The sequence below is a fragment of the Rhinolophus sinicus genome, chromosome 5 (genome assembly GCF_057876585.1).
Source record: "Rhinolophus sinicus isolate RSI-liver-muscle chromosome 5, RSI-T2T, whole genome shotgun sequence".
Taxonomy (NCBI): domain Eukaryota; kingdom Metazoa; phylum Chordata; class Mammalia; order Chiroptera; family Rhinolophidae; genus Rhinolophus; species Rhinolophus sinicus.
Genome location: NC_142505.1, coordinates 89599687 through 89627218, shown reverse-complemented (window position 1 = coordinate 89627218; position 27532 = coordinate 89599687). Strand labels below are relative to the sequence as shown.

Below are 27532 nucleotides of genomic sequence, written 5' to 3'. Positions count from 1 at the left end.
CCGCACTGCACCCACACAATGAGCATAGTACTGACTCTTGCTTCACCAAAACCAGATAATTTAATAAACTTTATTCTTGCTGGGGAAAGAGGGAGGAAAACAAAGCCACCTACTCCACTCCTCTCAATAAATTAAATAACACACGGCCGATCCCCGTGCCCTAAGCAAACCTCGGGCACTTGAGCCAGTCCTACTCTTCCTTACGGCCCAGTCTGCTTCCCCTTCACAGAAGGGAGTTTTCCTACTGCTGCCAGGCTATGTCATGCCATGGGCCACATCCCCTCTGTGGTGAGGGTCCAGAGCCCAGAGAGGATGTAGGGTGCGGCAGCAGTGGCCAGGGAAAGAAAGAAAAGGATCCTCTTCCTCAAAGCTCAGGCAGAGGACAGTCCTGGAAGAGCTGTGGCTGCCTGTCTCTCCCTCCTCCGCTTCCCCCAGGCTTGGGTGCAAGAGCAAGAGGGAAGTGCATCCCTCCTCTGGGAGAAACAAGAGCCCACAGGGACCCTTAGAGCTAAGAGGCCAAGGCCCTGAGTCAAAGGCAACGAGCAAAGGAGCTCGTGTGCTGCAGGGGGCCAGAGACAGCATTCTCAGCGGCAAGAAGAGCCACGTCGGCCGCCTGTCCACCTTGCTGGACTCCCCCTCAGCCCACCCCGGGACCTCCGCCCTGAACCGCAGCAGGCCCCAGGGGAGCCGCCAGCTACCGGCCTTCCCTTAGCCTCCCTTCCCCCGGCTGAACATGCTATGTCCCCTAAGTGCTCTCTCGCGGCTGGTAAGGAGTGTACTGGTGCCTCTCCTGATCCCCCAAACATGGAGAACAAAAGACCCCGCACCCCAGGGTGCTCAGGAAATGGGGGCTCTTTGGTCAGGCCCAGCGTCAGAGGCCCTCCCACAGGTGAATGTGCCACTTGGCCCCTGGGGGATCTGCCTCGGGCAGGGCCTCACTATGGCTTGAGAGAGATGGCGCCGCCCCGGGCTTATTCTGCCGCTGTGGCCACCTCCTCCTCCTCACCCTCCTCCTCTGTCTCCGTCTTGATCTGAGCCACCCCAAGGCGGTAAAGGGTGTCCCGGATGACCACCTCGCCAGGCTGGCAGCTCTGCACAATGTCGTGGATCTGCCGGCTGACAATCTCGCGGCTGGTGAGGAAGTCCAGGAGGCGGTTGTAGAGGTAATAGTGAGTGGCGTTGTCGAAGGCGATGGGCCGCTGGCGGACGCTGTGAGGCCTGCTGTCCGTGATGGCGGCCAGGACGGCGGCGTAGGGCAGCAGCTCGGGGCACAGCGCCAAGGAGTGGTGGCCGTCACTGGCGTCACCAGGGCTGGGCTGGGTGCCTGCATGGACGATATGCCGGGTGGCAGTCTTGGTGACCGGGTGCTGGACGGAGTGCTCGGCCTCTGTCACGTCCACGGCGTAATGCTGGTCCAACAGTTCTGGGCAGGACACACTCTAGAAGACAGAAGCCGCTTTGATGAGGGAACGATTAAGGCAGAATCTGTGTGGTGGGCGTGAGTGAAGGCTGTGGGGTCATCAGACCTGTTTAAATCTTCACAGCGGGTCTCATGGGACAAGTCCCCTCTTCTCCCCCTGTGCCTCAGTTTCCTCATGGGCGAAATGGGGACAGAAACTAGAGCAGATGTTGGATTACTGAGCTGCCATTGTTTATTACCACAGAGGCTGCAGGGAAGTGGCAAGGGAGCAGCTCCCACTGAGGCTCAGACGCCTCTCGCAGTGTCCAGACAAGCTCACAGAGCCAGGGAGCCCCAGGGAACAAGGAAAAGGCAACTGATGACAATGACGTTCCCTTCCTATTACCAATCCTAATGTTTCTTCCTGCAAAGGGCACAGTTGGCCTTGGAGGGCACATGCTTCTGGTAAGAAACACTGCCTGGTGCAATGCACCGATACACAGAGACAAGTGCTCGGCCACTAACCTGCTGTGTGACACCGGACAAATCTATTTCCCCCTCTGGGCCTTACTCTCCCCTTTTAAAAGGAGAGGGTTGTATAAGGCCAGTTTTCTAAGCCACTGTGCCTCTAGTTAACAAACATGCCATGTAGTGTGTATTCACGGTGAAATCCAAGACAGGACTGTTGGGGTCCGTAGTATGTTAGGGTACATGATGACTCTCAAAGGTGTCAATTTTCTAGGCTTATCTGAAAGGCAACCCATTTAACCCCCAAAATAGCTGTGTCTGGGACACCCTGGACACACTAAGTGACAGGCTGTATAGCCTCACAGACCCAGGGGTTGATCAGTAAGTTTGTACAGTAAATGCTGGTTCCAGAGCATCAAGACTAAATACTGATGGAGACAAAAGGCGCTGGAGAGTGTTCCCAGAAGGCCTCCCGGGAGAACCAGGGGGTAGACATGGTTCTGCGGGGTTTCTTCCAGGTCCTCAGCAGGAAACTCACCACAGGCGGCTCTGTGGGGCTAGAGAAGCAGCCCTGCTTCCTCCCCCACATCTGGCTGGTCAGCTCTGGGTAGCAGAGGTCAGCACACAGGGCCACTGGTGTGGCCATGTCTACCACGTAGACGGGTGGCCAATGGCGGGAAGAGGCGAGCAGATCCACATGGTCACGGGCACTCTCGCCCCGCACCAGGTACTTGGAGCCGCAGACCACCTGGGGGCGGACAAGGGGGCACAAACAGGGTTAAGAAGCCCATCTGCACACACTGAGTCAAGTCTTCGCTGGCTTTTTCCCAGGAAGATGAAAAATCAGGGTTCATGACTGAAGCCACAGTCATCCTGCCAGAGCCCATGACATTCTGCTTCCTGCCTACGTCTGTCCCTAAGTGAAGTCACCAGTTCACCACTGCCCTCCTGAAAGAAGAGTTGGGAGCCCCTGGTCCTCAACTGAGGCTGAAATACCCCCAGGGCATCTGCTCTACCCACCTCCCCCTCCCATCTCCCCCTACCCAATACCACTCTCTAGCTCAGTGGTTCCCAATCCTGGCTGCACAGCATCGGGAGCTAAGAACTGGTTAGAAATGGAGGCTCCTGGGCCCCACCCCAAACCTGGGCACAGCCTCTGGGGGTGGGGTCTAAGCATCCGTACTCTGAGCAGTTCCCCACCAGCCCTGATGGAGGCTAGTAAACACCTCCACTGACAGGGTCTCCAAGTGCCACTCCATTGCCACGTAGTTCTACATACACTGGAAAGTTCTGCCTCTGCCTCTACCTTCCACCTTTACACCCACGAGGCCTGGCTGTCGCCTCCACGTGATACGGCTCTCCCATCACAGCCCCGAGATCTGTGGCTGTCACAGCTGTCCATGTGTTGTCAAGTGCTTGTGGTGAGATGGTCCCAGTCACATGAACACGATCTTCTGAGCAGGCTCTGATCTGCCAGGGTGGAGGCCCCAGCATCTCACTCAGACCCAGCTTTTGGTAAAGGAGCTGAAACCCGATGCTCTTTGACAGCCAGGTTGCCTGGCCCACTCCCACACCTCAGTGAACTGACATTCTGCTAAGTGCCCTCTTCCTACTTAGTACTTGTGCAGGCTGTGCCCCACCCCGGATCTTGCTGGGCCTACTCTGCCACTCAGCACACAGCCTTCCCAGAGCGATGCCGGTGCCCACCCCGTCCAAACCCTCGAGGGATCTTCCTAAAACCAAAATCAGACCATGTCCACCCCATTTCCCATTCAAAACCATCCAATGGGTCCCCTCTGGCCTACAAAGCTCTACACGATCTGACCTCTGGTGACCGTTCCAACCTTGCTCCTCTTGGCTCACTAGGCTTCCCCACTCAGGGCTTAGTGGTCACTCTTCCCTCTGCTGGAACAGTCCTTCCCTAGCTCCTCAGTGGGGCTCTCAGCCTTTTCTGGCTGCCCCATGGAGAGCAGGTCCCTCCTTCTTACTTCCTATCTTGGGCCCTTGCCTAGTTCCTTCAGAACTACCAACACAAGCAGTTGTGACTTCATTTTCCCACTAAAATGAGGTCAACTAGGGAGGAATGACATTGCTGCTCACCTCTGTACCCTTAACAGCTGAAGAAGGGGCCAGCACATGGTAGGGTGCTGAAAAAATACTAATGATGACCCCCAGTCCCTCCCTAGAACAAAGGGTGGCACCTGACCTGTCAGGAGCTACTCCACAGGCTGCCCAGTGAGCTAAGTACCTGCTCACAAAGGATGAGCTGGATCAATCTGTGCGGGCAAAACACCATGACGAACAAATTCACCCCACGCTCTTCTTATCTCTCTTCTTACCTGATGGGGGCACACCTTGTAGATTTTACCCCCTGTGAGATGAGGCGGGGGCTGTCTAACTCGGGCTCCATTCTGTACAGATTCATAGAGGGCCAACAAGGAGAAGCACAGCTGGTCCTGGAGCAGAAGGACAAGATTAAAAACACACCAGTAAACGGTGCACAGCACCAAATACTTCAATACCTAAAGCAAAAGAATAAACTGTCAAGGCCCGAGTGGGTGGGCCTTTGAGCCTCACCAACCCAATGTCCTCTAGGTATAGATGGGGACCCTGGGGCCCTAAAAGGACCCAGTCACAGACACAGCCAGCCAGACTGATCAAGCTGCCACTCTGTCCAGGCTACTCAGGCCTGGGTTCTTCCTACTTTCTCCAGGGCAGGGCAAGCTTCAACGAGAAGCTAGCACTTGAGTCTGAACTTAAAGGAAGCATAACATTCTCAACAGCATGTTAGTAGGAAGTAAATAATATATGGATGCAACACTCTCGCTCTCCCTCTCTCTCTGAATTGTAATAGCACTCATTTTCTAAGAGCCTGGAGAGGTGACAATCAGACACTGTACAAAGTGACTTCCTGCCAACAACCTTGTGAGGTTGGTATTTTGGTTATTTCCACTTTGCAAACGAGGAAAATGAGGCTCAGAAATATAAGGTGCTTATCCAAGGTCACATAGTAAGCAGAAGAGCCAGGATTCCCACCCCCAGAGTCTGAACTCACTCCCGTCAATAGAGGAACTGACATGAAAGTCTCGAGCTGGACTAAGGAGCTCCCAGGCCTGACTGCCTGCCTCTGACCAACACAGCACAGCTGCCCAGGCACAGGTATGCGTATCCCTGCCTAGAGGACTCCCAACGTCCCTGACTCCACGGCGGCCCGACACTCACTTTGGAGTCTTCGGCCCCAAAGGGGATGCCACATTGCCTCAGCAGGTGCCGCAGCTCCTCCTCGCTGTAGGAGCCCATCTCCTCTAGCTTGCAGGTGCCCTCCTGCAGCAGCCTCACCAAGACACTGCCATTGCCTGCAAGAGATGATGGCATTGAAGGGAGGGGACTGCCACCAGCCAACAGAGGTGAAAGCAGTCCCTCATGCATGAGGGGAGAACAAGGGGGCTAGGCCTACAGTACAGCAAGGAGTGGAAGCAGGCTCTGCCCTGACACTGTCCGGGGCGCTGGGGGAGGTGGACTCAGGCAGGTCTGTGACTCCTGCAGAGATGTGAAGTCTCTCGGAACTGGCTTTGTGCCCTTAAACATCTAGGGGAGATAGCCAGCAGAGTGCCATTGCAAAGAACCCGAAATGGGTCAGCTTTTAACCTTTTAAGGTCTTTCAGAACCAAGATCTCAGATGCTTACCACAACTGCAGCACCAAGAGAAGCAGCAGCTCCCATTTTAAAAATGCTGTTTATACACTATGTTCCTGAACCTGCTTAATCAATACAACTACCGTGTTTCCCCAAAAATAAGACCTAGCCAGACAATCACTCTAATGCATCTTTTGGAGCAAAAATTAATATAAGACCCAGTCTTATTTTATTATAACATAAGACCTGGTCTTATTTTACTATAAGACGGGGTATAATATAATACCAGGTCTTATATTAATTTTTGTTCCAAAAGACGCGTTAGAGCTGATTGTCCGGCTAGGTTTATTTTTGGGGAAACACGTTATGTGAGGACCTTAAAAAAACAATTCTTGGGCCTTGAAGCTGCAAACAAGAGGTGGGACCTCAGTATCTAATGCTAGGAAGCATTGTTTGAGAACCAGTGGATTACATTTAAATACTTATAAAAATCAATTTAGTGGGTCATAGACAGAATTTAAAAAATGAAATAAAATAGAAAATAGAGTACACTGCACTTGATAAGAAAAAGTACTGTTTTATAAAAGTTTTTAGTTACAAATATACATATATGTATGTACTTATATGAGTATCATGCTGGGTCATGATGCAAAACCTATTTATTGTGAGTTGCAAAAAAAAAAAAAAGTAGGCGGCTACCACTCTAACTGTATTAGCTCACTTATCTTCAAAACCCAGGAGGTGGGTGACAGTATCATGCTTTCTTTGTAAATGAAGCAACAGAGGCTCAGGGCAATGAAGGGATTTGGTGGAGGTCACATGGCTACTGAGCGGCATAGCTGGGACTCAAATCTGTGTTGTCAGAAACTTAACCCTCTCAACAGCTTGCCCCGGGCATCTACATGTATATCCACAGAGCACCTTCAAAAGCATCTGAAAGACTGTTTAGAAGACAGACTCCCTGGCCTCACTCTCCATACTTACTGATGAGACTGTCTAGGGTTCAAGCCCTATAAGCATTCTCGGACGACTGCCACTGTTCAGGGCAGTGTATCCCAAAGGCTGACGGTGGACTGCATGGATCAGGCCTATACAATACAGTCGGCAGCTCTTCAAAATTCTGCACCGTGCCTTTAATCTCTAGGGGATTGTCAGATTGTCCTATCCTTCCAGAAGAAGCCCTTTGGGCAGACCTGGCCCCTCTCTGCATTGGTGCTGTCTTGCATTGCACAACGCCCCGGACTCTGGACTGGGCCCTTCCCTGACCCCAGCCAGCACCGGGCGGCCTTACCAGGTACAGGCTGCACATCCAGGCTTTTGTCTTTCTCAGTGTTGACGACCACAGCTCCTCTCATGAGTGGTGGGAAGAAGGGGGCAATGACAGAGGCATCAAACTTGGTGATAGGGATGCTGGCGGGGAAGGCCACCTGCTCAATCACCTCTGTCTCCATCGTGGCCCAAAAGTCCTCCACGTTTACCTCACTAGAGCCCAAGAACTCAGGCCAGGTGAACTAAAAGGTCAGGATAAAAAAGATCAAACTGTAGGAGCCACAGAATATTAGCAACAAAATAGCCTACTGATACACTTGGGACAAGCAAGGCTGGGGTGGGAGGTCTGAGAGGGTGCACTGCTGGGACGCCCCGAGTCTGACAGCTCAGTACCTCACTGCCTTCTGGCCACATTCCTTTCTCCTACACCACAGCACTCCCCAAGACCTGAATAGGTCCCAAGTCCCTGCATCTGTAACTTTATTCATATCATTTCCCCTGCCTTGCAAGGAAAGAAGAGCTGCCATCTGAGTACCTGTTCTGTGCCAGACACTGTCCAATTACTACCATACAAGCCTGGGGTGTCTGAGGTGAGACTACTGGAGTAAGGGACAGAACAGGAATGTGAACAAAGGTCTAGCTCCGAAGCCCACACCCTTGATCCCTATACCCAGCTGGCAGGAGTCATCAGAATAAAATTGAGTGACATCCACCCGCTTCCAAGGCCTGTTGATCCTGACCTCCTCCAGAGGACCTCCCAGAATTGCCAGCACACAGCTAATTCCTCTACCTGATGCAGCATTTGCTTATCTGTTGCAGGTATCTAGCACTCGTGCTGTCAATTTGGCCTCTTGTATCCCTCTTACACGGTCCTCAAAGTGTGACCCTGATCCTATTACCTAAAGTTGAATCATTCAGGTTACTTAGCAGTGCTGATACCTGGGCCACGTATCAAATCTGTATGAACTAAATCCCTAAGTTTGCATTTAAAAACAAAAATCCCTATGTGAGCAATTCTCCAAGTGTGGTCCCAGGACCAGCATGACCATCACCCGGGAACCTGGGAGAAAGGCAAATTCTCAGCCCCACTCTAGACCTACAGAATCAGAAACCCTATGCGTGGCACTGAGCAAGCCCTCCACACTAAAGAGTTTAGTGTGCAGGTATGTCACGTGGAGGTATGTAAGTGATGTAATTCTTATGCCCACAAAGTCTATGCAAGAATCTGCCCCATCTTACTTCCCCTTCTTTCCCCACCTCACAAGGCACAACTACATGTTTCGAGTAAATGACACAAGTCTCTCAACACAATTTCACAAGATGCTGAGCCCATCCTCTCCACAAAGAACAGGGAACAGGAAATGCCAACAAAGTATGCTGTGTGCATAAAGTGACATGGCTGTTGTCATTAGTCCAGAGAGTCCTCCTCTAGACAGTCCCTGAGGGGAGGGGCCAATCAGACAGTCTCCTCGTGGATAACAGCATATACAAGTTTTGTTCAGTAATTTCCTGTTTTCTTTCAGACTTCAGAATACCTCCCACCCCCTTCTCCCCTTACACACCACTCTGCAAACACAAAAGGGAGAAAATAAAGTAAGTCCTAGTCTCTAGAAAGAAATCCCCAGTACCCTAGAAGGGACAAAACATGCATACTGGCAATGAAGGGACTACTACTCCAGGAGGGCAGAGCCTTGATGAGGAAAAGGCAGGTGCCAGGCAGGACCAAGAGACATGAGCTTTATACGGAGGTGGGCTTCTGTTTACCCACAAACCACAGAGTCTCTGTAGCCAGATGTGCTTAGAAAAACCAAAGCTCATAGACCCAGGAGGGACTGGTGAGCGTGGCAGTGTCTACAAGCTCTTACTTTGGAGTCAGACAGCCAGACCGAGGTCAAATCCCAGCTCCACCCCTTCCTGGCTGGGTGAACTTGGACCAAGTCTCCTGGGCTTCCGCCTCTTCATCTACACAAAGCTCAGATGGCTGGGCTGAGCAGTCAGTCATATAGTAAAGTAGTCAGCACAGAGGAAGAACTGGATATATGTAACAAAATACTCCGTAACTCATGGCTGCATTACTATTAATATTACCATTAAGCAAGCAGATCTGAGCGAGTCTGGACTTGCCTCTTGGTGAGGTAACACACAAAAGCAAAATTCTTTTACTGTTCATTTTATCTACAAGGAACATTTAGAAAGCTCTAGGAAGCATGCTTGTTTCCATGTTTTGTTATGCGCCACTGATCAATATACACGTATACCTTTTTTTAATTAGGAAGAAAAGGAAAATATGTATTAAATCCCTAATATGCTCAGCTGGCCATATGAAAATACACCAAAGCTTTTTTCTAGAGATCCTGCACTTCCCCCAATGGTGAACAGGTGAGCTGCAGATTCAGTGCCTAAAGAGTCGCTTTCTGTTCCAGTCCTTTTTGGTCACAACAGTCCAGTTCAGAGATGGAAAGCTCACATCCAGTGTGACTACGCGCATACTCACGCCATACCTACGCCTATGCATGCAGACCAGACCTCTCAGCATTGATCATGGGAAAGAGTTAACCAACCTATGGGATTTGTGGTTCCCTATTATTCCCAGTTTTCTAAGAGTTTTATCATAAACCAGTATTTGAATAATACTGAAAGCCTTTTTTACATTTAATGAAACAAGCATATGGGTTTTCTCCTTTAATCTGTTAAGTAGTACATTACATTAGTGTATTTTCTAATGTTGAAAGAATCTTGCTTTCCTGGGATAAACTTAGTCACGATGGATTACTTTATTCATTGCTAGAGTTGATGTGCTATAATCTTATTCAGGACTTTGGCCATCTATATTCACAAGTAAATCAACCCCAATTCTTTCTCTTACATTAAATGTCTGGTTACATTTTCAAGGTTATATGGCCTTACTACAATGAGTTGGGGAAACGTACCAGCCTTTGCTATTCTTCTATAATTGGAATTATGTATTTCTTGGGTTGTTAGAATTAATGTATAAAGCCATCTGAGTTTGGTGGTATCTTTGTGTGAATATTTTTCAGTTAAGAAATTAAGTCAGATCAGTTCCTTAAAATCCTCCAGAGACTCCATTTTACTGCGTGTAAGTCCTTAACCCAGCCCAGGCGACCCCATGTAGTCTGGCCTCCTGCGGCTTCTTGACCCTCACACATCCCACCACTCTCTCCATTGCTCACATACTCCAGCCACACCGGCCTCGATGCTGTCCCTCTCCACACCCAGCACACCCACCGCAGACCCTGTTCTTGCTGCTGCTCCCTTTGCCTGGGCTGTGTCTCCCCGAGAGCTACGTGGGCTTCAGTTTCTATACAAATGCCCCCGATCGGAGAGGCCGTCCCTGACTACCCTCCATAAAACAGGAACTCCCCTTTCCACCACACTGCTGTCTCTTCCTCACCTGTTTTATTGTTACTATGGTGCTCCCAGTTAACACAGTATATATGTAAATATTATATTAATGTAATATACATAAGTATTCATGTTTGTTTCCTGCCTCCCCAAACCAGAATGTGAACTCCATGAGCACACAAACCTTGTGAGTTTTTAAAGTGCTACTTCCCAAGTGTCTAACACGTGCACCTAGTTCATGTTGAATAAATCTGGTGACTGAGTAACAAATGCCTCTATTTCCATCTGACATTCCTTAGATGAAAACCTGGCAGTGGCAGGAAAACAAACTCCTCACATAGGACAGGACTGGAGCCATCTGCCCTTAGGGACATCATGCAGGCAAAGTGTGAGGACAGTTTTAAAGGTCACCCACAGTGCCTGTGAGGCACTTACCTCCACACTCTTCAGTGCCAGCACATTTTCTTCACTCCTCTGGGCCATTTCCACTTTGGGGGCCACGCCACAGATGCCACAAATCATGTCATTGTAGTCTCGGACAGTGAGGCACTCGAAAGCCCAATAGCCATTGCATAGCAGCTCTTGTAGCTGGTTTAGCTCCTCCACAGTCAGCGTCTTCTCTGAAAGAAGAGTAAGAGTTCCAAGTAAGTCAAAGAAAAAAACCCTGAGGCCACTGGGGATGAGTTAGCAAGAACAGCAATTCTGCAAGATGGCTCCTCCCCTAAGAACACCCAAGAGTACTAACCACCCCAAGGGTCAAAGCACCTGGTCCTCAAGTGCTCAGGTGGCAATCAGAGAGCAATTCCAATCAGAGTTTTAGCTGCCCGGACTAAGCACCTACTAGGCACTAGATGCTATTCTAAGAGCTTCAAACAGATTCTCTCATTTAACTCTCCCATCTTTATGAACCATGAGCTATTATTATCTTCATTTGCTAACTGGAGAAACTGAGGCACAGAGAATAACTAGTTCACAATCACATTGCCACTAAGTGGCAGAACCAAGACTCAAACTCAGGCCTGTCTGACTCTAGAACTTTTGCTCTACTCCATCTGACCTCACAGCAGGGAAGGTACAGGGGGACTGGAGTACGTAGGAATGGGATGGAAAAGAACAAACAGAAACAAGTAAGGAAAGCAAGGGGAAAAATAATTTCTAATAGTAAGGAAGGTGATCCCCACACTCAATTCTCAGCATGAACCTTGGGACTGATAGCAGACCTCCAGAAGCTGTTCACTCAAAATGAGTCTGATTAACATGCAGTAAAGCCAAGTCTACCTACGATCAAAGGATGAGCTTCTACAAGTCAGTTTAAACTCAGGCTGAGGGTCCCTGGATGCATAGACAGACTCATGCCTGCCAAAGTTGGTTTGGCCTTGTAAAATTCAAGAGGAGGAATGTGTTAGGGAGCCAAGAATGTTTCCTTTTCCAAATACCAGACTTTCCCCCAAGATGACTATTTCAACAAAGCCCATCACTGAAAATTCCCAGGGAGCTTAGGACTAGAACTGGAAAAGGGAGGGACCCAGCCTTTACCGGTCTGCTCCTGCACTGACTTCAGAAGAGCGCTGATGGACACTCTGGGGTCCTCTCCCAGCTTGATCTGGTTTCGGATTGCAAAAAGCAGGTCCAGACTCACTAGCAGCTTGTTCCCCACATTAAAGAGACCTGCAGGTTAAGGAGAGGCAACAGGGAAATTCACTGTAACATCATCCACAATGGTAAAAAATTGGGAACTAAATACTCAATAGGGGAATAGTTAAACAAATTATAGTACATTCATAAAATAGCAAACTATTCATCATTACAAAGAATAAGGTGGACCTAAATGCTCTGACACAAAGTTGTCTATAATACATTAAATGAAAAAAGCAAGCAATAAAATATATATATAGAATTTTTTTTTTTTATGATAAAAAAAGAAATATCTCCCTACCATCCATCTTAGTCTTCTTCCTCTACCTCTCACAGCTGCACCACGGGGAAAGGCCAGGACTATCTTTTAGCCCAGGGATGTATAGGGGATGTGGCAAAGGCTATAAAATCACCCCTATACCAAATTCTGGGATGAAAGATTCAGAGGAATTTAAATGCAGTCAATTTAAGACAAATAAAAAAAGGGGGGTTACATTTGCACAATACATAATGCATAAATCTGCACAAAACAATATTTTAGAATATGTGTTCCCATTAAAGAAGGGTATAAAGGAATGGGGAAGGTCTTTCTAAGCATGATACCAAAGGCATTTTGAAGCTATAAAGGAGGTGAAAGCAATGGTTATATAAAAATTAAAACAAAAACAAAAAGCAAAAAAATACCGTGTTCAAAAAAAATTCACAAATTTAACAACAACAAATAAACTGGGGAAGAACTGTCAATAAAATAACCCCAAAGAAGAATAGAAAAAATTCACAAAGGAGAAAAAAAACACAAAAAGTTAAACAATCTTCCTAATAATCAAAGAAATACAAGTTAAGAAATGACATACCAGTTTTTATCTGTCAAATTGATAAACTTTATATTAATCTACAAAAAATTCCTAAAGCTAATCAGTGCAAGGTCATTGGGTACAAAATCAACAATAATACCCAACTGTATTTCTATACTAGTATTAAGCAGCTAGAAATTGAACCATGTCATTTAGCACTGAACAAAATTAAACAGTTAGGTATAAATCTAACAAAATATGTGCAGGATCTATATGCTATAAAAACTACAAAACACTGATGAAAGAAATATAAGAATACCTAATAAAATGGAGAGAAAGACCATGTTCATGGATGGGACAACTTAATATTTTTAAGTATGTCAAACTCCCCCAAATTGATCTATAAAATCAGTCTGTTAAGAGAGTGAAAAGATGAGCCACAGACCCTAAGGAAATATCTGCAAATCACTTACCTGACAAAAGACTCGTATCCAGAACATATAAAGCACCCTCAAAACTCAACATGAGAACAACCCAGTTAATACAATCCCAATTAAAATTCTAGCAGGATTCTGTAGACACTGACAAGCTGATTCTAAAATTTATATGGAAATGTGAAGGAACTGAAATAGATGAAATGATTCAGGCAAGTACAAGGTTGGAAGACTCACCCTACCTAATTATAAGACTTGCCATAAAGCTATAGCAATCAAGACAGGGTGGTAAACAACATAAACAACATAAACCAATGGAAGAGAATAGAATGCAGAAATAGACTGACACGTGTATGACAAATTGATTTCAACAAAGGAATGAAAGCAATTCACTGGAGAAAGGACTACCTTTCAACAAAAAGATGTACAACAATTGGACATCCACAGGCAAAAAAATAAACTCAATATGGACCTCACACTTTATACAAAAATTAATTCAAAACGGATTACACACCTAAATGTAAAACGTAAAATTATAAAAATTTTAGAATAAAGCACGGGAAAATATTTATGATTTTCTTCCCCAGTAAAGACACTAGATATAACGTCAAATACATAATCCCTAAAAGAAAAAAATTGATGAACTAGTCTTTATCATAATTAAGAACTTTTGCTCTATGATATAGTCTGTTAAGAGAGTGAAAAGATAAGCCACAGATCCTAAGGAAATATCTGCAAATCACTTACCTGACAAAAGCCTTGTATCCAGAACATATAAAGAACCCTCAAAACTCAACATGAGAACAACCCAGTTAATTGGGCAAAAGATGGAACAGATACTTCACCAAAGACGACATATTGATGGGAAATAAGTCCAAGAAAAGATGCTCAACCTCACTGGTCATTGAGGAAATACAAATTAAAACCACAATGAGATACCATTACACATACCTATTAGAATGGCTAAAACACAAAAATAAAAAAAAAAGCAATACCAAGTGCTGACAAGTGGAGCAAGCCAGAACTCTCAGCCATTGTTGGAGGGAATGCAAAATGGTACAAATACTTAGGTAAATGGTTTGGCAAGGTCTTATAAAATTAAACATATGCTTACTATATGGCCTGGCAACAATCTGACTCTTAGGAATTTACCAAAAACAAATGGTAATTTACGTTCACCCAAAAGCCTGCACAGGAATGTTTAAAGCAGCTCCCTTCATAACTGCCCCAAACTGGTAAAAACCCCAACACCCTTCAACTTCAACAAATGAACAGATAAACAAATTATGGCACTCTACACACTGCAAAACTACTCAACAAAAAAGAGAAAATTATTGATACGATAATATGGGTGAATCTGTAAGGCATTAGGCTTAGTGATGAAGCCAGATTTAAAATGCTACATACTATGACTGGATTTATATGATATTCTAGAAAGATAAAACTATAGAAATGGAGAGAGTATCAAAGGGTTGCTAGAAGTTAGGGGTGAGGCGTACATTCGATTACAAAGGGATAGTACAAGAGAACATCCGGGGGTGATGGAACTGTTCTGTATATTGCCTGTGAAATACACAACTCAGTGCATTTGCCAGAACTCAGAACTACACAGCAGTATGTAAATTTAAAAATAAAGTTAAAATTTAAAAATAATTCTCACAGTGGTTGGCACATGGTTAACAGTCAATAAATGCTTGATGTTGACAAATGAATAGAGGACAAACAGGTGAATATACAGCGATTACACTTTTGAGCATTTGTGCAAAGGACATAATTAAGGCTGTACACAAAGATTTAATTATAAAATAGACTCTAAAATGGAGTGCCACACACTTAAAAAAGCCTTATATATCCCCACTTGCTGGCATAGGAAGATGCTCAGGATATACTGCTAAACTTTAAAAAGCATATTTCAAAATAACATTTAGCACAACATTTGGAAAAAAAGCTATAAACCTATAAATTCTTCCATACTTTCTTATATTCTGCACAAATGAATAACACATCTGGAAGACCAGAGAGCACAATGTTTACTAGTTATCTAATGGCAGAAGGATTACTAATGATTTTTTGTTTTCTCTTTTCACTTGTGAGCATTTTCTAGTTTTTGCACAATGAAGATCTGTTATTTTAAAAGTAACTTTGTTTAAAGATCCTAGGTAAGAGCCTAACCTAGGATTTCTTCAGGGGCTGAGAAATCCCTTCTTTCTCAGAAGCCCCAGCACTCAAAGGACCAGAGATCTGACCCCCAGAGGCTGTTCCCAAACTGCTTTGGGGCCCTCTGGGGGAAGGAAGACTGGCACCTACCTGTATAGATGTCCATGAAGCTATGCAGAGCCAGACAGTGGGGATTCAGACACATCTTTACCTGGGCAGTCACCACCTGCAGCCGGCTGGCTGTCAGCAACCAGCACTCCTGGGGCCCGGCCATGGAGCTAGTGTGCAAAACATCAACAAAAACAGAAAGGATGTCAACCTCCAGGGTCCAGTGATGAACAGCAAAATTCTCAAGACTTCAACACAATAGGAAAATGAAGGTGCTGGAGCTTGCGTTTCAAGGTTTTCTAGGCGGATGTTCCGACTTTGTTGGAACCTGGTCTGTGGAATCACCCCGAAAATTAATGTAACTCTCAATTTATTACCCAATGTAACCAATTCCACTGAACTCCCAAATCCAAGCATTACTACTGGGCAGTCCAGACGTAAACTAAATCCTAAATTGGTGACAATCACTTTCAGGCATTTTCAATAGCAATAATGGATAATTACTAATTATTACTTTTATTAATAACTGGCAATTAGAAAAGTAAAGGGAACCTAAGAAGAGCAGAGAATAACATCTGCCAAGGTTACATCTTGGAAGTTGTTTGAAGGAAGGGAAAATATGGACCAAGTGAGATTGGACAGCTAGGTGCAGGGTAGATCTGGAAGGGCTGCTTACTTTTGTCCCCCTTTGAATAATGGGCTGCTACAGAGAAGGCACTGCGTGGACGGAGACTCATAATAATTCGACCAAGAGGTCTGCTCGATGGTGACTGTCTCCTCACTCACGTTGGACAGGATGAGTCGAGAGCTGTTGAGTTCGTGAATCAAGGCGAAGACCTCGGCCAGCTCGGACTCATTCTCAGGAATCTGAAGGACTTTGCGCAGCAGCTGCAGCGTGGACTGGCGCTGGACCTCCCTCTGGGCCGCGCTCAACGGCTCTGTGGCACTCAGCGCATCTGGGAGTGGTGAGCTCGCCTCCTGGGAAGAGAGTAGAGCATCACCAAGTGTGCAGGGCACAGACCTAGCCTCAGGCTGTATCATGAGAGACTGAAGAGCAGAGGGATGGGCCCGTGACTGAGAAGTGGCAAACCTAGGCTCCTAACCAGCTCAGCTAATAACTCACTGCGACTCGCGGCAGATGCTTTCTCCCTCTGGTGCTCAGTTTCTCCATCAATAAAATGAAAGGACTATATATACAGCCTTCGGTAATCGACTCTAGCGTCAGCTCCCACTCACCACGTATGGGGTTTGGAGGGTAACAGACCTGGGTTTCAGTTCTGGATATGCCACCTCACAGCTGTGTATGTTGTGACCCAAGGCAATTTATTTAATCTTGCTGAGCCTTGAACTTCCTCTACTATGAAATGGAGGATCAAAATACTAGTAATACCCTGGAGTACTTGTATAGAGTAAACCAGAAATCACATGCAAAGCACTTAGCACAGTGCATGGGATGCAATGACAACTATGCATGGTAGTTTTGATATATAAACAAATATCTGCACTGCTTAAAGTGCTTATTTTTAATGCTCTGTGGCTTCTAGTACAAGGGAACTTTGTATATTAGTCAGAGGCTTCTAGGAACAAGGTTCTGAAATGCTCACTAAACACTGGTCCTTCTCACGTGGGTCCCTTTCCAGTGGAGGCCCCTCCCTGACCCTTCGTACAAACGCAGCCTGAATAACTCCCTCCTTCGTGCTCCCCGAGTCCGCTCCTTTACTGAAGGACGCACTGTTTCATAGTTGGTAAACCAGTCTTGTCTCTTCAGTGAGTAGAGGGTCCCTGCTTATTTACTCAGTCCCAATACCGGCACGAAGCCAGAGTACACAACAGATGTGAACTCATATTTGCTGGGCATATGTACTGCTTTGTAGAAGTTATGTGCTTAACAACAAGGTGCTTTCTATTAATTCTGCATACCTATGACAACTTGTCTCACTGTCTGTAACAGTTTGATTACTTATCATTTTCTTCCACTAGACTGTAAGCTCCTCAAGGGGAGGGGCCCTGTCCCACCGATCTCTGTATCTCCAAGAGCCTGACCCATAGTAAGCATTCAATATATGGTTGCTAAAACAAAGAATGAATGAATGAATGAATGAATGACACTACAACTGAGTTGCCCTGGGAGATTGTGTGTTCCGTCATGACTATGCTGAACCACAGGCTGGAAGGTCAGTTGGCAGGAATACTATCCTTTGGCTCTGAGCCACATTTGAAAGATGGGAAAGAATGGAGACTGTTCCAGTCCAGAGATGGTGTCTCAATTACAGCCACTGAAAACAAACTGCAGAAAAAATGTATGGCCACCAGGGGGCTCCAAAGAGCAATACACACAAAGGTCCTTTGGGTTTCTGACCTGTTTTTCCTTTGTGGTAAAAATTTCATTTCTCCCAAAATGTAGGAGATTAAAAGGTGAGGGAAAGTCTGAAGATTAAAGTCTGTTGCCACGCAGCAGCCTACCTGTCTGTCTCCTTGTACCTGCCCCTAAAACAAGGAGAGTCTGTATGACGGATCCTTTTAGGGACTTTGCTTCACCTTTGCGCTTGCACCTTACGTCTCCCTGTTTGGCCCCAGAAAGATGGCTGGTCAGCCAATGACGGGTACGACTCCCCACGGGGGGGCAACCTAAGCCAGGCAGAGCAGCATGGGGAATGGGGACCAACAGGAGAATCCACGGGGTTCACAGAGGTGGGGACCCCCCCCACCCCCCAAGGAGAGCCTCTGCCTCTGTGGCTGCATTCCTTCCCACAACCTTCAGGGGAAGAGATTCAATGATGTGCTCTCCATCTATTCATATGGATAAAGGTTTTGTCCCTTGGGGAAGTACATACATCCTGACACTTATGGTTCAGCTGCCTGCAGGCAAGGGTGATTGGCTTGAATCAGTTTCCTATTATAATGTATGGGATTCACAGGTCTTGAGATTGACAACTTTTATCTCCTTTACTTCCTCACCTAACTAATAAAAGTTATGCGTAGGCGGTTTTGGGGCTCAGTTCTTGAGGCTGCAGCCCCTTGGCCCCACTTGCATTCTATTCATAGCTACTGTCTTTTTTTCACCCTGTGCTGCCCTTCGTGCTCCCCACAAGCTCCTGTAGTGCAGGACGTGACAAAAGTCCTGGGGGTAGGCAGCTACCAGTAACCAAAGACTGAAGGACCTAAGAGTAGGCTTTGAAATCAATTGGCAAGAGGTCCCTAGACAATTCCTGCCTGACCTGGAAAGTTAAGTCACCTCATCATCCAAGATCTAGAGACTAATATCCATTTCCATGCTGCAAACGATACCAACAGCTATAGGAGAAAGGAATGTTCAGAGTGTCTACCTACACAGAATGCAAGTTCATCCCATAATTACTGATCAACACACTGTAGTGTATGCAAACCTACGGGTTAGAAGGTATGGGGCAAACATGCATACCTGCCCCCAAAGAAATTAAGTGTCAGGGAGCTAAAAGGAGTGAAGACAGGGTATGGTCAATGCTAGTGAAGAAAAGCAATTAAACATGTGGAGAATCGAGGAAGAACGCTCACGGCCAGCAGAGGGCACCGCAGGGAACAGAAGAATATGATGCAAGCCCGGGACTTGTGCACATGCAATTTCAGGGGTTTACAGATGCCCTGAAGCTCAATTTGGAGTCTTCTTTAGGGCTCACAGCCTTGAAAATAAAATGTCCATGTCTAACCCACCTCTCTTCCTTGCTTTACTGACAGGAAAGCGAAAACTCAGGAGACGGCAAGCTTCCAGCTCAGGGTTGCTCCCAGTCAGACCTCTCCATTCCTAGGCCCAGTGTTTTTCTCACTAAGCCACCAATGCCCACACACTTTAGTTCCACTTCCCTTTCTCGCAAAGATGACAACCTTAGAACACCACCTCAAACACAGAAACAGCCCTGGAGACTAGGAAATGAGATTCCTCTGCCAGAAAGTTCCCCTCTCATACACAAAGAAACCTTGAAGCCTGAAGCAGTTCAGTCCACCTCAGTTCTGTCCACTTCCGTTTAGTCTCCCTTCTCATGTAACCGTCTTCTGGGCCTCTCCTTGGCTCAAGGACATTCAGTGGGACATCAATGTCTGAAAACATAGACTGCCCAGTCTAGCATTAAAGAGCTTGCACGATGTGGCCCTGAGGTGCCTTTCAAGCCTATTTCCATACTCTTCCCCACACCCCCTCTCCTCTCACCAGGGGGGACACCACCGACTCCCTGCCTCATCACTTTTGCTCATGTTTGTCCCTGAGCACAGCACGCCTCCCCCTCTATCCACATCCTGCCCCTTTCGCAAGGTCCAGCTTAGATCTGGAGTGGCTGGGCTCCCCCTTGGATTCTGACCTGTGCCCCCCCTCTTCCCCTACAAGGTAGATCAGTTGACAGTTGTCTAATTACTCTCGTCCTAGTCATTCCATTTGCTGTCTCAGATGCTGTCACTTTCAAAAAAACTCACATGTGAAAAAAACAACAACAATCGACATGTGGAAATTCAGAGGACCTCTGAAAAAGACCAATTTTTCTGGTTCTAATAATAAAAGGTGAGCCTCTAGGAGCCAAGTGGAACGTGTCTTACTATCCAAATAGTTTGGTCCAACTTCAGACAGCAGGTTTGCCAAGACTGATAAAAGTAAAGCTTTGTGATTAGCCAAAAGCACTGCAAGGAACTTGAGAAGCAGCGATCTAATCTACAAAGTCTTGGGGTTGACATTCTCTATTTACCAAAATACTATTTACAGGTCTTCCACCAGGCCTCAGAGCTAAAAAAGATGTAACCCTTCCACCTTCCATCCTGCTCTTCTTCTGAATCCTATTTAAGGCCTGTGTTACCATTCTCTTTGGTGAATGAACTCTTGGTTCATCGGGCCAGAAGGATCTCAGAGATCAATGTATCTGGTCACCCCCCTCACCTTGGCAACGAGGACAAGGAGGCCCAGAGAGAAGCAGCCACTTGTCCACGTTCAGAACCTATAACTTGGTTCCAGTCCTGGTGCCCTAACTACTATCATGTACTAAGAAATCCTTTTATTTCTACTAAAACAGGTCTGCTAACAGAGTCCAACCTAAGGCCAAGGGAAGTGTTTGGGGAAGGAACTCACGAGAGCCTTGGTTTTCTCAGTCCGGTCTTTAGCAAGGTTAAAACCACAGCTGGGACAAATCCGCGGTTTATGCCGGTTGGTGTAGACATAGCTACAAGAAGGATTCTTGCACTTTCCCCGGCCTCTTGATGTAGCCAGGCCCAAATCCTAAAAAAGTAAGACCAACGTTCAATTCTTCAAATGTTAAGTGACCCCTGGGCAGAGCCCAGAACCAGGATGACCACCAGCTATCAGTAAATCAGAGAAAAAAGTGGCAACTGCAAAACCAGATTAAGACTAACTTCCAAAGAGCTTTGAAGCAAGATCCTTTTCTGAAGTAATCTCCTTTCAATCTTAATACAGCCTGTATAATTTTGGCAAGTTATTCGCCAGCTGTGAAACAAGTGAGTTAACTGTCAAAGGCCAGAAATTCAAGTCCCTTCAGGGTCCAGGCAACTGGCAGAACGAAGCAGGCCTGTTCTAATAGTGCTAGAGACTGGTGAACTAAAGATTCCAAGCCCTGTCTAAAGACAAATTGTAACTTCTGAACTACTTAAGCTCAAAGCTCTGGCATCTAGTATCCCATGACAAACTGCTGTCTAATCAGCCAAAGAGAGGGTCCTGGGCAGGTTCCACCAGACGGTAACCCTAGTGGCCTGCTGTTGCCGAAGGGAGGGGTGATGAGGATATGCATGGCATGCAGAGATGGTAATTATGTCTTTGGAAAAAGAAATCTGGGCAAATCTCAGGATAAGAGACACCTTCTCCTCAACATCAGGCCAGACTAGGCACTGACCCAATATACTCTGCTGTCTTGTTCGCTACTGAACCCCCAGCACAGGGCCTGGCGCAGAGAAGGTGCTCAGTTAGTCTTTTCTTGAATGAATGATTCTTTCTTCACCTGTCTTTATCAGATAAAAATTTCTGAACATCTAGCTGCTCTCTCAAAATATATGCATCTTACTCAACTCAGCCAGAGAACCTGTTAAAAGGTATCTGGACTGGTTGATAGCTTAAGGATCAACAAAATTAGGGAATGTTAAGAGCGAGAGAAGTCCCAACATACTATCTAAACCAATACAGCATTTTATAAATGATGATAACTGAGGACCAGAGAAGGAAAGAGCCTTGCCCAAGGTCACACAGCATGCTGGCAGCAGAGCTGGAACCACTTTTGGACTAGGTCTTTTGACATTAAGTATTTATTCCACTGCTCCATGCTGCTTACCCTTCAAAAAAAAAAAAAAAAAAAAATGACCCCTGAGTCACACATTTATTTATTGGGATGTTAATATGTGTTATGTCAAAAATAAAGGGAGGAGGAGGGAAAACCTTGGTGCGACATGCCAGGCTAAACAAAGTAAGTTGCTTTAGTAAAGCACTTCTCCAACCCTTAACACACTAGTATTGAATGTGACTCTGTTTTAGGGAAGAAAAATGTAACATTTCCCAAACTTATCTGTGGAGCATACTTTTGAGGCTAAAAGGTCCAAACACAGTTGAATGCTAAAGCTGGACTGGCTTCTCACCTCCAACTATTTTCTGCACAAATATCCTGATTTCAGCTTTATAGATCTCACCTGGGAAAAACAACAAACAGAGCTGATTCACCGATACCTCTCATGTGGATCAGTAATGGGATCTTCAGAAGCAGTGATCTCTCCTTGAAGCTACTCTCACTCCCAACTACCACTCCCCACCCACCTCAGACGCCTACTCACCCTCAACCACAAAATCAAACCATCTCTGTGTCAACCCATCACCTGACTGCACTTACCAGTGTGACAGTGCAGCTGTACTTATATGGAGGAAACATATCAGGCTTGACCTCTACAACTTTCAACTGAGACGTCCTGTTGGATGAGCCATTTGGTAGCTGTGGACCAGAACAAATGATTTAGTATGTTTGAAACTCAATCCCCTGAGGTCCTGTGACCTGGAAATCGTTTCCCAGGGAACTTGTAGAGCTAGGCTCCAAACGAGTCCTCTGGGATGCTAGTCAGCAGCCCACCAAAGGTTGAGTGTCCCTTCTGAGTTCACGGGTTGCCATACTCTTCTGTGCAGTTTCTAACACTGCATATTAGAAACACCATGAATCAGATTTATAACTACTACCAAGTGAGAAGAGCATATAATAGCTATACATACTACTATGTGGTTGAATAATGTTGGCATAGAAAGAAATCTGAAAGATTATTCACTAAAATGCCCCACGGTGAGAAGATAATGATTGTTTCCCTTTTTACCACTATCTATAAAATTTCAAATGTTCTATATGGAATGCACATTATTATTTACATAATTAAAAAAGAAATAAAAGATGAAAAAAGCCTTCTAAATTAAAAGTACTCTGTAACACTGAATTTGATTTTCAGAATATAAGATTTCATGTACTTTACAGGTTTAAGACTAGCAAAAGGGCTTATTTTAACAAATACCAATTTGTCAAATCAAAAGGAAACTATTTATAGAGAAGACTGAGAGTTTACGCAAATGAAGGGAATTTTTAGGGCTGGAAATCTACAAAGTGGTTGAAGCAGACTAATTACCATCCTTCTGTACCCCAAGATTACACATGCACTTATTAGTGCTGACACCACATCTGGGTGACAATCAGATAAGCCTTCAAAGTAAAAACTGGCTAATATTCTTGTTGTGGCAAATTTAGAACTATCAAACAAAGGAAATTACCTGACACAATGCACATGGCAAAGGAGATGGCAGACCAATTTTCCTGTTCCAATTTGGTCCATGACAGTGCTTTCAAACTACAAGGCACAATCCACTGAGGGGCTGTGAAATTAATTTAATGGGCTGAAACTAACACTTTGAAAAAAGAAATGGAAAATACCAAAGTGACTGCATATAATAAGGGCATGGCTTCATTAAACTTTTACTGTGTAGATCTATGTGTATGTTTACTGGGTTGTGATATAAAAATGTTTCCAATTGAGGGTCATGGTCATAAAAAGTGGTCTGGTAAAAAACTCCGATTTAGGGAATTTAGATCATAACTATTCTAGCTATGTATGGCAAAAGAACTTAAAAAAAAACAACAACCAAAAAACAAAACAAAAGAACACCTAAGAATAAATGTGCTTGAATACATGGAATTTTGACACTTGGGAAATCTTTAATAGCTGTATCATTAAACTAAATGAAGTGTACTGGCTTGTAGCCAGTACATGGAATAACAGCTATGTTTTTTGGTTTAATAAATGATATTAAAAAATAAACAGACACACATGCAGGTAAGGAAGGACCTGAAGGCTAAATGAGCACACACCAAACTGTTAACCGCAGTTAGCTCTGGGTGGCAGGATCACAAGGAACTTACTTTCCTTCTGCCTGACCTGAATTTTCTATATTTTCTAAACAACCATGCATTCATTTCTTTTTAAAGGAAGGTAAAGAGACATGACAACTAAATTCAATATCTAATCTAAGAGTGGACCCTATATTGGAGTGAAAAAATGCTATAAAAGACATAATGGGGAAAACACTGACAAAATTGGAATACAAACGATAAAGTGCTGTATCAATGTTTCAGTAACAGACTGTCCCTATTCTTAGGAAATACACACTGAACCATTAAGGAGTAAAAGGCCACGGGGCTTACCATTAAATCGTGTATATTTTATACATACACACATACACATATATGGGCACAATATAAAGCAAAATGGACTAGTATGTTACCAATAGATGACTCTGGGTAATGAGTGCATGGATGCTCTTTGTTTTAGCCAATTTTCACTCTTGCAACTGTTTTTCTAAGTTTTAAAATATTTCTAAATGAAAAGTTTAAAACCATGCATTTGTTTTATAACAAGAAATTAATTAAAAAGTAGATAACTCATTCATGCTAAACCTCCTCCCAGAGGCCCACCAGTGTAAGAATGAGGGTTTGGTCTTTTTGCCTAGGGCTTTGGGACACTGAATGGAAGCCCTGTTCTTGGAGCAGCCAGCCCCCACAGAGAGCTCCCCTGCTGGGAAGGGAATGGGTCTTACCTTCACCTCACCAGTGCTGGAAGGCTGTTGGATGGGCTGGCCCAGCTGCTTCAGCGTGCTTGGCTTCAGGCCACAAGTCCTCACAGAGGGAGTCTTATCTGAGACAACCAGGAGCCAAACCAGTAACTTAAGTGCATTCAGTCTCCCTATGTCTCTCATCGTCACTCTCAACTCCCAACTCCTGGCCCCTTCCCATTAGATAGCCCCTTCTCCCGGGTCTGTCCCAGCTCTTACCGCTCAGGGGAAAGGCCTGCCTGGCCCTGGGCAGTCCCATGCTGCTGCCTCGTCCCACATTAGCTGGGGCTGGGAGAATTGCTCTCATGGGTCTTGCTGCAGCCAGTAATGAAGGCCTCCCCCGTGCTCTGCCTTTAAGCTCTGGGGCTCTGGGCCCAGGGGTGAGCAGGTCAACTCTGAAAAAAAAAAAAAAACCAAGAAGGAAACTCTCCTAGAAATTCCAGACCAAGGGGAAGAAAACCAAAGTGCAATCTCTAAATAGCACTTTTTGGAGGGATAGTGTAGTGGTTAAACTGTCAGGCTTTAGACAGATAGGGTTCAAATGAAACCTTTAAGGAGCTGTGTGGCCCTGAGCAAGTAATTTCACTCGTCTGTTAACCTCAAGTTCCTAAAATGTAAAATGGGATATAATTACATATACTTCATGGGGGTCATTATGAAGAAACAAAAGTGCAAAACAGTGCCTACAGTATGGAACACCAACAGCTATTGTCGTTATAACATTTAATCTGCCTCTAATTAGAGCAAGTACTTAAAGTGTATCAGTCTCCCACATGAGGGCAGCTTAGAGACCCAGGAGAACAAAGTCTACAGTTTTTTTCATCTTTGTAGTTTCCATGAGCACAGAGCATGCGCCATAGAAGGGCTCAGTACACATGTGGGAAAGTGATTCACTTGCCCAAAACAAAAGGTCTAAAGTACAAAGCTTCATTCTCTAAGGATACAGAACAATCTCCAAGTATACTGTTAAAAAAAGACAAGATGTAGAAATACGTATGCTATGCTACCATTTGTGTAAAAAAAAAGGTAGAAAAAAGTATATACATTATGTATATGCTTAGAATTATCCCTAGAAACACAGGAATTTGGGACTATTGATTGTCTCTGGGAAATGGAAATAGATGACTGAAGATGGGACAGAAGGGAGATTTTTTCAGTGTATATTCCTTATACCTTATGAGTTTTAACCACGTGAATGTATTTCCTATTTAACAATAGAAATTTTTTAATTATAATAATATAAAACAGAATTTCGAAACCTTGGCAGTATTAACATTTGGAGCTAGAAAATTTTTGTTGTTGGGGCTATACTGTACACTGTAGGATACTTACCACATCCCTGGCCTCTACCCACTAGATGCCAGTAGTACCCCTCCTCCCCCACAACCCAGTTTTAACAACCAAAAATGTCTCTAAATATTGCCACAATATCCTGTGGGGGCAAAATTGTTCCCCATTGAGCACCACTGATATAACAAGTAAGAGCCTTCAGTTACAAGACCACAACTGCCTCTGGGAAGGGGGTACGTGGAGAATCCAGTTAAGCCTTTAAAGAGGAAAAGAGGGGGGAAAATAGCCTAGATTTAAGGACCTTCTCCTATCTGCAAGGTACACAATCTTTTCCAGTCTGTATGGTCAATCACTGAGGATGTGATTGTTTCAATACCCAACCCAAGACTGTTCAGAGGCGAGAACTGAAGAGGCACGAAGTGACTATGCACAAGGTCAAAGGGAAGCCGGGGCAGAGGCGCAACCAGAACTGAATTCTCTGACCACCAAAACAGGAATCTTTCTAAGGTGACTTAAGAAGGCTTCTTTTTCCAAATCTAACATTAGGATTGAATACTAGTTTATAATATTGCCCACAGCCTCTACCAGCAAGACCCTGATAACTGTTTAAGGGAGAATGACAGAAGAGATGTCTAAGGAACCTGACAGCAGGGCATGGACAGCAGAGTATAGGAGGAAGGGTAAATCATTCCATGTCTCTAGGCCTTGGTTTCTGTATCTCTAAAATAGGAGCATTAACGGCTCTGCTGCCTCTCAGGAATGCTGTAAAGCTATGGTACAAAACAACCCGGAGGCATTTCCCAAGCTGCGACTCTAAATGCAATCCCACAGTGGTTTACCCTGTAGGCTTTTTAGGAGCAGGGAGCGGACTGGAGGTGCTGCTCCCTTTGACTGGTGGTGGTATGTCTGGTCCAGGACTGTCATTCTCAGCTGTCCTCAGAGAGACCTCAGGCTGCACCCCACTCTTGACCACCGGCGTCTTAGTAACTGCAGTACCACGATTCCCAGGCGATTCCTTGACCAAAATATGGGCATCTGAGATGACCACTTCTTCCCACTCATTCTCCTCACCCACTTCTCTTGGAGGAGCTACACTTAAGAGCTGGCTTACAGCTTCCGAGTTCTCCAGAGTCAGTTTGGAGGAATTTTCCTTAGAGGAATTTTGCTCAGTGGTAACAGGCTGCTGATTTCTTTTAACCACGGAGCCTTTCGAGGAGACACCAGAAGCCAATTCCACTTTGACTTTGGCTGGCTTTTCCTAAAAAAATAAAATAGGAATACCTTGTATGTACATGGCATTTTACAGCTGACAACACATTCACAAACATTTGGTCCTCATGACAATAATGTATGGGTAACAGACAAGGAAGATGAGGCGCAGAGAGCGGAACGAGGCTAACTTACAGCCCATGTGTAAAACGGGCCTGAATCTAAGTCTTCTGACTCGAGGTCCCTTTCACTACAGTATTCAATGCTTGAGTTAGGACAAAGCTGTTCTCCTAACAAATTTCTTATTGTGGCTTTAGGTTTTCTTTAGGTTTCAGCAAACACTGGCATTTTTACCTTGACCTTTGATTGTTCAAAGCCTACTTCTCTATGTCTAGAAAGAGGCTGACCTATTGCCATATTGGGCCTAGAAGTCCTAAGTTGTTTATTTTGGTGGTCCCTTTATGAGATTCAGTTAATTCCAATGTGGTCACCATTTCACAGGGACAGACTCAAAGCTTCCAACTCTGTTCGGGAAAATTCTATCACTTTTCCCAGATTCTTTCAGGTGAGTCTTAAGGCAGACTTACACATATGCCAAACTTTTCAATGGGTCAAATTAACTCACACATATTTAATTATGTGCTGGAAAATATTCAAACTCACTTAAAACACCAGCTGC

The 27532-nt window shown here is 45.2% G+C and overlaps 1 protein-coding gene across 2 annotated transcripts in view; it reads right to left on the bottom strand.

The window, feature by feature from the left end:
* Positions 1-41: 41 nt before the first annotated feature.
* Positions 42-27532, bottom strand: part of HMGXB3 (HMG-box containing 3) — a 43204-nt gene continuing 15713 nt past the window's right edge. Inside the window, exons 7-21 of one of the 2 annotated variants that reach the window (XM_019734306.3) lie at positions 26756-26902; positions 26484-26659; positions 24574-24749; positions 24340-24437; positions 22106-22204; positions 20350-20496; positions 15940-16241; positions 15306-15433; positions 11672-11803; positions 10571-10755; positions 6795-7014; positions 5090-5223; positions 4207-4323; positions 2406-2615; positions 42-1439 (exon numbers count right to left, since the gene is read on the bottom strand). In XM_019734306.3, the coding sequence (XP_019589865.3) occupies positions 972-1439; positions 2406-2615; positions 4207-4323; positions 5090-5223; positions 6795-7014; positions 10571-10755; positions 11672-11803; positions 15306-15433; positions 15940-16241; positions 20350-20496; positions 22106-22204; positions 24340-24437; positions 24574-24749; positions 26484-26659; positions 26756-26902 (2739 nt within the window). In that variant the 3' untranslated portion in view covers positions 42-971. Of the gene's footprint in view, positions 1440-2405; positions 2616-4206; positions 4324-5089; positions 5224-6794; positions 7015-10570; positions 10756-11671; positions 11804-15305; positions 15434-15939; positions 16242-20349; positions 20497-22105; positions 22205-24339; positions 24438-24573; positions 24750-26483; positions 26903-27532 lie in introns of both variants that reach the window. The other variant, XM_019734305.3, reaches the window with a different exon arrangement.